This window comes from Delphinapterus leucas, chromosome 9 (genome assembly GCF_059928025.1).
Source record: "Delphinapterus leucas isolate spDelLeu-1000000601 "Yukka" chromosome 9, BTC_Dleu_Yukka2, whole genome shotgun sequence".
Taxonomy (NCBI): Eukaryota; Metazoa; Chordata; class Mammalia; order Artiodactyla; family Monodontidae; genus Delphinapterus; species Delphinapterus leucas.
In genome coordinates this window covers 44007611-44020203 of record NC_143137.1, presented here as the reverse complement: position 1 = coordinate 44020203, position 12593 = coordinate 44007611, and the positions used below count along the sequence as shown (strand labels likewise).

The window sequence follows — 12593 nt, the reverse complement described above, 5'->3', positions numbered from 1 at the left end:
TGAAAAAACAACCTGCAGAATGGGAGAAAGTAGTTGCAAACGAAGCAACTGACAAAGGATTAATCTCCAAAATATACAAGCAGCTCATGGAACTCAATATCAAAAAAACAAATAACCCAATCCAAAAATGGGCAGAAGACCTAAATAGACATTTCTCCAAAGAAGATATACAGATTGCCAACAAACACATGAAAGGATGCTCAACATTGCTAATCATTAGAGAAATGCAAATCAAAACTACAATGAGGCATCACCTCACACTGGTCAGAATGGCCATCATCAAAAAATCTAGAAACAATAAATGCTGCAGAGGGTGTGGAGAAAAGGGAGCCCTGTTGCACTGTTGGTGGGAATGTAAATTGATACAGCCACTATGGAGAGCCAGTATGGAGGTTCCTTAAAAAACTAAAAATAGAACTACCATACGACCCAGCAATCCCACTACTGGGCATATACCCTGAGAAAACCATAATTCAAAAAGACATGTACCACAATGTTCACTGAAGTACTATTTACAATAGCCAGGAAATGGTACCAACCTAAGTGTCCATCAACAGATGAATGGATAAAGAAGATGTGGCACATATATACAATGGAGTATTACTCAGCCGTAAAAAGAAACAAAATTGAGTTCTTTGTAGTGAGGTGGATGGACCTAGAGTCTGTCATACAGAGTGAAGTAAGTCAGAAAGAGAAAAATACCATATGCTAATGCATATATATGGAATCTGAAAAAAAAAAAAGGTACTGATAAACCTAGTTGCAGGGCAGGAATAAAGACGTAGACATAGAGAATGGACATGGGGTGGGAGGGGGAAGCTGGGCTGAAGTGAGAGTCGCATCGACATATATACACTACCGAAGGTAAAATAGTTAGCTAGTGGGAAGCAGCCGCATAGCACAGGGAGATCAGCTTGGTGCTTTGAGATGACCTAGAGGGGTGGGATAGGAAGGGTGGGAGGGAGGTCGGGAGGGAGGGGATATGGGGATATATGTATTCATATGGCTGATTCACTTTGTTATACAGCAGAAACTAACACAACATTGTAAAGCAATTATACTCCAATAACTATCTATTAAAAAAAAAGAATATATATATATGTATAACTGAATCACTTTGCTGTACAGGAGGAATTAACACAACATTGTAAAACGACTGTACTCAATAAAATAAATTTTAAAATAATTGTCTGTGAGTTCCAAAGAACAAGTCTGTGTAGTGTTCTCCAGAATCAGATCCAAGCTTTGGAATGTCTGTGATTTGCATCTGTATACAAACAGAAACCCACAGAGGTATGTATTTGGGTTTGCATGTGGGTATATAACCACTCACATAGAGCCTTGATTTGCAAGCACAAGCATAGAAAATGTGGTCACAGTATTCTCCATGTCATTATTATCGGTTTGCTCCTTTTTCTGAGGAAGTCAGGCTTCAAATTATACCTGCCAGCCCTCGGTTGGACACCACGTGAGACAGCACGGCTAGACACCATGGGGGACCACCCAAGATGTGGAAGAACATTTGTTTCCTTGGCTGGGAAACTTCAAGGAATGTGTAACACCAACATAGTGGGTGTTGAATTGTTAAAGTATTGATACTTCCTAAATCTTGTGTCCTGATTTCATCATCTTCCTTCATTCCACTCTAGGGAAAGACATTCCTGGGCAGGCATCTCTGGTGTTTGATGTTGCATTATTGGACCTCCATAACCCCAAGGATGGCATTTCCATTGAGAATAAGGTAGTACCTGAAAACTGTGAGCGGCAAAGTCAAACGGGGGACTTTCTCAGGTATCATTACAACGGCACACTTCTGGATGGCACATTCTTTGATTCCAGGTAAGCAAACAACAGGGTCCTTCACTTACCAGAACATCTTATTAAATATAGTTTATAGCTTGTCAGTGCTGATTTTGAGTTAGTATTTTCGTCTCCAGTGTAGGTTTCTATTTTCTGATACTGAATTCCTTCAGAGGTTGTTAGAACGGTCTCCTTGGGGCCTGTGAGAGATGGATCTGCAGGAAAGGAGGAGAGGCTCACCCTGGATTCCCACAATCCCTCTAGACTGTGCTCAGCTATCCAAGTATAAACCCAACTCTGGGGTCCAAGGTGGGAAGTGACCAGGAGGCAGGTCCAGGCAGTAGGATGCGAAGAGAACAGACTTGGTGCTGGGAGACCTGGATTCCAGTCCCTGTGTGTGGTGCACTAGGTGTGTGACTTTGGATAGCATTTGACCTCCCTGAGCTTCAGGTTTTTCCGCTGTTGTTAGCACCTTTCTCAAAGAGATGGTTAGATTAAAGAGAGAAGGTAGGCAGAAGCACTTTGCAAACCTTAATGGCTTATCTGCTGCAGGGACTGTTTGGATGCTGGGCGGAGCCTGTTGTTATTCAAAGCTTTGTTTTGTTTATCAGGCTTAGCCTGCAGTTGTGAGCAGGCAACAGGTGTCTGGTATGTATTGCTCATTCAGGTGGCATGCGTTGTTTGGATTCCTTTAGCTTCCTATAGAGCAAGCAAGTAGTGACAGCAATCTACCTGTTTCTCTGAGGTAAGAAACTTCTCGTTTAATTAGTCACCCAGAAACATTACAGAATTTTTATACGGTATAATTTTATTTGCATAATTCATTCTTACTACTCCGCGGATCCCTTCTTTTAAATTTTTCATTTGACTTTTTGGGAAAAAGGCAATCGTCTCATGGTTCAAAATTAAAACAAAATATGCGTTAAGATATGTTGTACCAACCATCCCTGCCAACCTCACATCCCCCTCCCCCCAAGCCACTTAGAGTTAACCACTGTTATTAATAAGTTTCTTTTTTTATTCTTCAAATGTGTGGACTTTTTTCCTAAAGCAGATATAAGCAAATACAATTGTTATATTATTTTCTCCGCTTTATAGTATATAGCATATAGAATACTATATACATACATATATAACATTATGTATTATATACATATACAGATAACATAATGCTACGTACTATATACACTATTATGCTCCTTGCTTTTTTTTTAAATTAATTAATTTATTTTTGGCTGCCTTGGGTCTTCGTTGCTGCGCATGGGCTTTTCTCTAGTTGCGGCGAGCAGGGTCTATACTCTTCGTTACAGCACGCGGGCTTCTCATTGCGGTGGCTTCTCTTGTTGTGGAGCACAGGCTCTAGGCGCACGGGGTTCAGTAGTGTGGCTCGCCGGCTCTAGAGTGCAGGCTCAGTAGTTGTGGTGCATGGGCTTAGTTGCTCCGCGGTATGTGGGATCCTCCTGGGCCAGGGCTCGAACCCATGTCCCCTGCATTGGCAGGCGGATTCTTAACCACTGCGCCACCAGGGAAGCCCCTGCTCCTTGCTTTTTTTCACCTTGGAATTTTTCCATATTAATGCATAGAGAGAAATCATTTTTTATGTCTGTGTAGTGTTTCATTGAGTGAATATACCATATTTATCTAACCATTCCCCATTGATGACATTTGAGTTGTTTTTATTTTTTCTATTAAAAAAAATTCAGACAGTGTGTGCGTGTGATTACTTGTCACATATGAGCTTGGTTCTGTCTTTTATTCCCTGGAATTTTATTTTTAGTTGAAAAGCCATTTTTCTAGTGGATACCAGATTTCTTTCCATATTAATGGAACCAGTTTTCTTAGGTTTCAAACAGATTTCCATTTTAGTACACTGGGGTCTAATCCATCCTAAGAGCTAAGTAATATTCCATTATATAGATTTGCCTTAATTTAGTAATCAATCCCTATTATTTTCTATTTTTGATGTTCTAAGAGGGACTGCAATAATTATTTTTGTAGCTAAATCTTAAATAATATGATTGTTTCCTTAGGATAAATTTCTAGAAGAATCTCTAGGTCTAAGGTTATGTGTATTTTTACAGCTTTTGATATAAGTACCAAGTTGTCCTCAAGGAAGGTTTTACATCACTAAGAGTACCCCATTTCCTGCAAACTCAGCAACATTGGGTATTATTTAAAAATAATCTTTGCCAATTTATAGGAGAAAAATAGAACTTTATAATTGTAATGTGAATATCTTTGATTGCTATTAAGGTTGAAATTCTTTCAAATGTTTATTGACTATTTGGATATTTTCTTTTGTGATTTACCTGTTGGTGTATTTGCCTGTTTTTATATTGAGGATATTGGTATTTGTCCTTTTCTTATTAATTTAAAATCTCTGTACATTAAAGATATTAACATTTTTATGGTCGCGTATTGTTGAAAGCATATTGCCTGTTTATTTGCATTTTAATTTCGGTTGTTGTGATTTTTGATCTGTTTAAATATAAACATTTTATGTTGTTAAATACATTCCATTTCTCCTTTATGGCTTCCTTTATTCTTATGTAAATTCTTATATATTCTGTCTTGAGTAACTTGCTAAAAAGTCTCTCCCCGCCCCTGGACTTGTTTTTTTTCCCCTAGAGTATATAAATATTCACCTGTATTTTCCTCCTGCTCTTCTAATGGCTTTATTTTTTTATCCTTTAAAATATTCTCTATTAGAATTTTTATTTTAAAGAATATTACGTTCTTGTTGTATAAGTGAAACAATGCAAAGATATTTAATAAAATGTAATAATTTCACATCAACCCCTTCCATTTTCACCACTCGAAGTAAATATTAAAAAGCTTCTGCAGGCCCTCTCCGTGTTTATAAATGCTTTCATGTTTCAATCTTTAATCCATCTGGAATTTATTGTGGTGTTCAGTATGACAGTAAGGATCTAAATGGTTTTTTCCAGATGGTTAGCCAGTTTTTCCAACACCCTTTATTGAATAACTGTATTTTCCTCACTCATTTAAAATCTGACATTGATCATGTACCAAATTCTTGTATACACTTTTGGGTCTTGGTCTAGAATTTTTATCCTTTTCCAGTGATCTAGCTATTTCTGGGCCACAATCATAGCTTTAGCTATTGTAACTTTTTAGTTTGTATGATAGAGAATATTCTTTTTCTTTTTAAACATCATTTTTTCCTACTGTGATACATTGATACGGTTCAAAATCCTAAAAGTGTAAAAGAATATACAATGAAGAATTTTTCACCTATCCTTGTCCCTCAATCACCCAGTTCCCCTCTTCACAGGGAACCAGAGTTATGCACTTCATAGGTCTTCCATACATATACAATGAAATACAGATAATTATGTAGAAAATCTGCTTCCTGGATGAGGAGAATCATTTGTTACTATCATTTCTTCACGCCCCTTGTTTTTGTGGTCCCTGAGGGGTGTTGAGGAGGAAGAGCCTCTCACAACTCTGCCTTTTCATCTCCCTGGTCCCACTGCTGACCATCTTCTCTGACACAGTCATCCTTGGGCTGTGTTTGATGAGGTGACAGTGGAACTGACTGGCTTTTTCTCAGGACAAGCTTTTTGCCACATCTGCTCCAGCTGGGGGTGGGTAATGGGTACAGATCACTGTGGTTCAGAGTTCAGTATCTGAAGTGGCAAATGAAGTTTTATTATTTTATTCTGGAATCATCAGGCTTTGTTTTCTCCAAACTCATAGTAATCAGACTCAATTGGCAATTAATACAGAGGCTGGATCTCTCCACTGAGTGGAATGCTTGGGGCTCCTACCAGAGGCACTTGGGAAATTCAGGTACTCACTGGGAGGTAGCTTGGTGAGCATGGATTGCAGTAGGGCGAGTTCACTGCAGAGTTAAATTGCTCTCAGTATATATGCTACTTTTCTGGCAATCTGAATATTCATGTCCCACATATACAGATACTCTCCTCTTTAGAGAAATTCTTAGTTTCTTTCTTTCTTTCTTTTTTTTTTTCCTTTTTGGGCTTTCATTTGAAACTTTATGTTAGAGTAATAGAAGACTCTAGAACTTCTAAGTTGTTTCTTTACAAGAGATAACAGAGAAATTCTTAGTTTCTGACAAGGGCCCCCTTGATGCTTTTTTCATTAACCTGACATGGTCAACAAGCGTAGAGTCCGATTTACATTATAGCTACATTTCTGCATGATTGCTTCTTGTAACCCGCATCCCATTCATAACCTGACCAAACCAGAGGGCTGGAGGGCTCGTTTCTGGGAACGTTTGTGCAGGCGGCAGCTCCCACGCAGTGTGTGGATCCTTGTTCATCATTTCAGGGGGGCGTGTTTCCTGGCTTGTACTCAGATTCTAGGGTTCACCCTCTTCTGGAGTCTGGAGGCCCCTGCGCTCTGTTGCCTCATGGTACCAACTACACTGCTGCTGCGGTATCCCTCGTGACCAAGCTCTTTTCCTCTTTCCCAGCTACTCGCGGAACCGCACCTTTGACACGTACATTGGGCAGGGCTACGTGATTGCTGGGATGGATGAAGGTTTACTCGGCGTTTGCATTGGAGAGAAGCGGAGGATCGTTGTCCCCCCTCACCTGGGGTATGGCGAGGAAGGAAGAGGTAAGCGCTGGCTGCCTTCTAAGACTGCCTTAGAGAGGCACTAACTGATGCTTCCACGCTGCTTGGAACCAGGGCCTCTGGCAAAGCGTAGAAGCTAAAGTCTAGCTTCAGACTTGAATACGCAAATAACTCTAGTTTCTAGAGATGCTCTGTCATGACTCCTTGTTCCCCCTGCCCGTTTTCCTTTTCCTTTTGGAAAATTTAAAACCTACACCAAAGTTGAAAGAACTGTACAGTGAACTCCACTTAGATTCACCAGTCATCAACATCTTGCTATATTTGCTTTATATATATAACTACAGTACATTTTTTCTTTGTTGACCATTTGAAAGTAAATTGCAACCCCCCTTTTTTGTTTTTCGTTTTTATTGAAATATATTTGACATATAACCTTGTGTACATTTAAGGTGTACATGTTATTTTGATACATTTATATATTGTAATATGATTGCCATTGTGGTGATAATTAGCACCTCTATCATGGTACATAATTATCATTTCTTTTTGATGGTTGGAATAATTGATAATTAGCAAGTTTGATGATTATAAGACAATATTGTTGTCTATATTCACTATACTGTGTATTAGATTTTGGTTTTTGTTTTTAACAACTTTATCGAGGTATTATTTACATACCATAAAATTCACCCAATTTAAGTATACAATTCAATGACTTTTAATAAATGTTGTGAGTTGTGCAACTATCACCTTAATCCAGTTTTAGAATATTTGTCACCCAAACAGCAAACTTCTTTTTAAAAGTTACACAAATAATATATGTTGACTTTAGAATAAGAAAATAGAGATCAACAACAACAAAAATCTCCCATAATCTCACCACCCAGGAATAACCATTGTTAATGTGGTAGGTGGAATATCGGCCCCAAAAGATGTCCATGTCCTAATCCCCAGAGACTTTGCAGATGTGATTAAGGTAATGGTCTTGAGATGAGGAGATTATCCTGGATCATCCAGGTGGCCTTGATGTACTTACAAGGATCTTTGCAAGAGGGAAGCAGGAGACCAGAGAGAGGAGAAAATGCTACACTGCTGACTTAGAGGTTGGAGGAAAGGGCCACAAGTCAAGGAAGGAGGGTGGCCTTGAGAAGCTGGAAAAAGCAAGGAAACAGATTCTCCTGAAACCTCCAAAAGGAACACATCCCTACCAATACCTTGAATTTAGACTTTGAGTCCAGAGTTATGAGAATAAATTTATGTTGTTTTAAGCCACCAAGCTTGTGGTAATTTGTTATAGCAGTAATAGGAAACTCATATAACCGTGAAGTGACTATCCTTCTATACTTTTGAGTATATGTGAATCTATGTAGATAAAAGGAAATAAACACATATCCATCTACACTATTGACAAAAAATACTACAGTATTTTTTGTCAATAAATACTGACAAAAGTGGGATCACCTATACATATTAGTTTGTAATTTCTCTCTTTACGTAATTTGTTGTGAACAATGTTTTATGCCAACAGGTTGCATAGAATTTTAATGGTTGCATAGTATTCCAAACCATATTTCCTTTATTATTTTTTTTCTCAGATACCATTTTTTGCTAACTTACTTTGGAAGAGTTGATACAGTATTTATTTTGCTTTTGTGTTCTTTTTGCTGATGAGATTCTGGCTGGCCTGGCTGGCTGTACACATTCATTTCGTTAACCTGCTTCTGACTTCTACTGCTACAGTGGATTTCAGAATTTTCCCAGTAGGATTTGTTTGGAGGATCTAAGAATCATCAGGTTGGTTGGAAACTAGGCTGTACCATGGAGAAACATTATTTTTCCTGACTTAAATTTCTGATTTATAAAGCCACAACAAATCACAGCTTAAGGTCTTAAGATCATTCAACAAACCTTGCTTCATGTTCTGTTTGTCTAGTGTCTTGATGCTCTGTTGTTTTGTATTATGTAAATTTCTACTTCTAGCCAGATACATGCAGGAATAGACTTTCAGCGTATTCATGTTTCATTTTGCCCTCAGGACTAATTCTTCCTTTCCCTAAAAAGAATATACTGATGGAAAACACTTGCTTAAATTATTTCTCCTTTTGGCTTTCTCACAAGTATGAGACAGTTTTGCAAAGAATTATATAAGGCTCTGGGAAACATTTGGAGTCTCATAAATTTTCTGGGCATGAGGCTACTTCACCCTGAATCATTTGTTCCCATGGTGGGGGGAGGGGCACCCTGGCAAGTAACACCCAGCTGCTCTCGCACAGGGTCTGTTTCTGTCCTATTGATTAGCGAGTGCCCTTGGCCTCCTTGTGGGGTTTGCCCAGGACCTAATGCTAATCACTGAGGGACTGACCTTAGAAGGGTGTCAGGACACAGAGGAAGCCTGTGGCTTTCTCACCACATACCACAGGGCCAGGCACATGGTAAGCATTCAGTAAATATTTGTGGAAGGAAGAAATGCTGGACTTTCCGACTCATCGGCATTTCATTTTGTTGCAACCATTTTCTCTTGCAGGGTTGGTGGAGGGGAGGGGGTAGGCCTTCTGTAAAGGCTCTGGCCCTTTCTGCTGTCTGCTTTGTTCCATGGGGACAGCCCTGAATTTAGAGCGTTTGGATGTTTGCAGCCCTGAAGTAGAGAATGGATTCTGCTGCAGGGTTGTGGCAGCATCACTTCCTCAGTTTCTGTTCCCCAACTTCCACATGACCTTTTAAGCACTCTTTTTCAAAAGTGAAGAAAGCTAATATTTTACCCACACTGTGAAGGACTTCTCATGTACGAGCTCATTCAAACCTCAAAACAGTTCTCTGTTAAGATAACGAGGCCCAGACAGGTTGAGTCATTTGCTAGAGGCCACAATAGCTAATCGGTGATGGAGTTGAATTGCACCCAGTGTTGCTGCCTGTGTCATAGGCAGAGGGGAAGAATGAGTTTCCATTACGCTGTGACTTGTTGATACCCATATATGAAGAACTGAGAACTCCAACCAGAAGTCCCAGAGCTCTCAGAGGAAACCCACGCTGCCAAGAGCTGCCGTGTTTCCTTCTGGTCCAGTTGGCCGGCCGCTTTATTTTTTGTCATCTGCGTCTCTTCTTTTTTTTTTTTTTTTTTTTGGTGGTACGCGGGCCTCTCACTGTTGCAGCCTCTCCCGTTGCAGAGCACAGGCTCCGGATGCGCAGGCTCAGGGGCCATGGCTCACGGGCCCAGCCGCTCTGCGGCATGTGGGGTCTTCCTGGACCGGGGCACGAACCTGTGTCCCCTGCATTGGCAGACGGACTCTCAACCACTGTGCCACCAGGGAAGCCCTGTGTCTCTTCTTGAGGCGGCTTATCTAGTGGGAAAAATTGATGAATACTTTTCTGCATTGGTTAAGGGTTTATTCAGAGAGGAGGCTGGTGTTGGGCCTAATGAAATGTTAGATTATTTTCACCTGTTTACTGATGTTGGGGAGGAGATAGTTTCCTCTACCCTTCTAGGTTCTTCTGGCTGGTCTAAGAAATAAATTGATATGAGACAGATTAACAGGAGAAAATCAAACAAAGTTTAATGACATGTATATATGGGAGAGACCTAGGGAAACTGACTAACTCACCAAAATGTCTGAAACCCTCACCTTAAACACCACCATTAGCTAAAGACAGAAGAGGATGTTGGGGGTAGTGGTTTTGGACCTGGAGATGGAAAGGCAAATGTTTGGTAAACAAATGTTTACGGGACCACACAGACATTGGGACACCAAGAGAAATTTTAACTAACAGACTTTTCTAGGTTCCTTCCTGTCTCCACATCTAGTTCATACAGTAGTTATGTATGGTGATAGCTCCCCCCATGCCCCAACATTCTTCAGGCAGTTAAAGAGGTAAAAAGAAAGGTTTTCTTTTTTTCTTTTTTTTTGAGTCTTTTGCATCTTGTTTATTTTCAACTTGAAATAATCCACATGTCGAAGAGACATTTTTGGGGTGGCAATTTTACTCCCCTACACTGGTCAGCACTTATTTTTACACTGTATATTCTTTGGAGAAGGCACAGCCAGATAGAGGGAATGAGGGTGGAAGGGGTGCTGGCTGCCTGGGGCAGGTGGGATCTTATGGCTCGAGGTCTAGTCTGGGTTTTTTTGTAGGCCCAGCAACCCCATCTGTCTGTCCATCAAAGATTTAGTGAGTGCCAGGATTCCCTGGTGGTGCAGTGGTTAAGAATCCGCCTGCCAATGCAGGGGACACGGGTTCGAGCCCTAGTCCGGGAAGGTCCCACATGCTGCGGAGCAACTAAGCCCGTGCGCCACAACTACTGAGCCTGTGCTCTAGAGCCTGCGAGCCACAACTACTGAAGCCCGTGCGCCTAGAGCCCGTGCTCTGCAACAAGAGAAGCCACCTCAATGAGAAGCCCGCGCGCTGCAACGAAGAGTAGCCCCCGCTCGCTGCAACTAGAGAAAGCCCACGTGCAGCAATGAAGACACAACACAGCCAAAAATAATAAATAAATAAAAATAAAATTTATTAAACAAAAATTTATTGAGTGCCTTCATGACCAGACACTGCCCTAAGGTATTGGGGATTCAGCAGAGAAAAAGACAAACTCCCAGCCCACACAGAGCTTACGTTCTTATTGATGCCTCAGTAGATGTGCATTTGTGCCTTAATCAGACACCTGGTAGACTGACTCATGCTAACTTCCTAGGAGCTGACATAGAGCCGGACATTGAATACTTACTTGAAAGGGTGTGATTGACCTCTCCACTGATCAGGATACTTGGACCTGGGATCCTGGGGGCCTGAGAAGCTGGGTTAGTTATCAGAAAAGTGCTGGGCAAACTGATATCAGAGCACAGAGGCGTGGGGTAGTCCTGGTGCCCTAAGATAGTCCTGCACGTGAATGTACCTTTAAGGGTGTCAATTAAAACAACAACAACAACAACAACAATGTAAGAGCTGTGAGTTCAGTTTTATAGTTTTATTTGGGGTTACTGAGGACTATATAGCCTGGGAGATAGCCTCTCAGATAGCTCTGAGGAACTGCTCCAAAGAGGTAAGGGGGATGGCCAGTATATATGTGAATTTGGAGGAAGGATATGTACAATAAAGCACACATCTTTTTTTCTTAAATTAATTTATTTGTTATTATTTTTGGCTGTGTTGGGCATTGTTGCTGTGCGTGGGCTTTCTCTAGTTGTGGTGAGTGGGGACTACTCTTCCTTGCAGTGTGTAGGCTTCTCATCGTGGTGGCTTCTCTTGTTGTGGAGCATGGGCTCTAGGCACAAAGGCTTCAGTAGTTGCGGCACGTGGGCTCAGTAGTTGTGGCTTGCGGGCTCTAGAGCACAGGCTCAGTAGTTGTGTTGCATGGGCTTAGCTGCTCCACGGCATGTGGGATCTTCCAGGGCCAGGGCTCGAACCCGTGTTGCCTGCATTGGCAGGCAGATTCTTAACCACTGTGCCACCAGGGAAGCCCTAAAGCACACATCTTGGTAGAAGGTAACCGCTAGTCACGGGGAATAGGTATCTCAGTTACTGACTTTAGTGCTTTTCTAAGTGTAGGAAGATGCAAAAGTCTGGGTTCATAAAGTTTTCTCCTGAAAACCTCTAACTACCTGGAGGCCGGTTCTGCCAGTTTTCCCAGAGCACAGGTACCTTATCCCTGATCTTCCCCCTGAATGTTTTCCAAGCTGTGCTGTAGGTCAGTGACTGCAGTGGCTAATGACTGAATTCTTGTAGATCCAGGTGGCAAGCAACATTCACTTAGTTGGTGCTGGGCTGCAAGCCTTGTAGTTGCCCAGCCTTGAAGCTGAAGAAAGAGCCCAGAGACAGCAACAGAGACATCAACCAGTTATTGGATAAGGGATCTTACAAGTCTGCAGCAAAAGATCCTGGAGTAACACCCCATCGTGAACGGCAGAGAGCAGGCAGTACATGGCAGGAATCTTCGCTACTTGCAGGGGAGAACGGGCCACCATTTAAAGGGGGAACTGATGTCAGCTTGGCTCATCACTTACCAGGGAAACCAGCACCTGGGGCAGGGGGCAAGCATGTAGGCAGTTACTGATTAAGCGCTATGATTAAGAGAATTGGATAGTCATGTGAGTGAAGCAGGGACTGGTTGAGCAGGGGCTGTACAGAGAGCAAGAAAACAGCCCTCTTGAATGGTCCAACCATACAGTTGGCAAGGGGAGGTTAAGTTTGTACCAGCCCAATGCCATCAGTTTCTTGACCCTTTTTGGGCTCCGTCCACA

General features: G+C 41.5%; 1 protein-coding gene across 1 annotated transcript in view; it reads left to right on the top strand.

The window, feature by feature from the left end:
- The window catches only part of FKBP9 (FKBP prolyl isomerase 9), a 48091-nt gene that overhangs the window by 22700 nt on the left and 12798 nt on the right, over positions 1 to 12593 (top strand). The window contains exons 5-6 of the mRNA XM_022583764.3: positions 1650 to 1839; positions 6260 to 6405. Of these exons, the coding sequence (XP_022439472.1) occupies positions 1650 to 1839; positions 6260 to 6405 (336 nt within the window). The remainder of the gene's footprint in view (positions 1 to 1649; positions 1840 to 6259; positions 6406 to 12593) is intronic.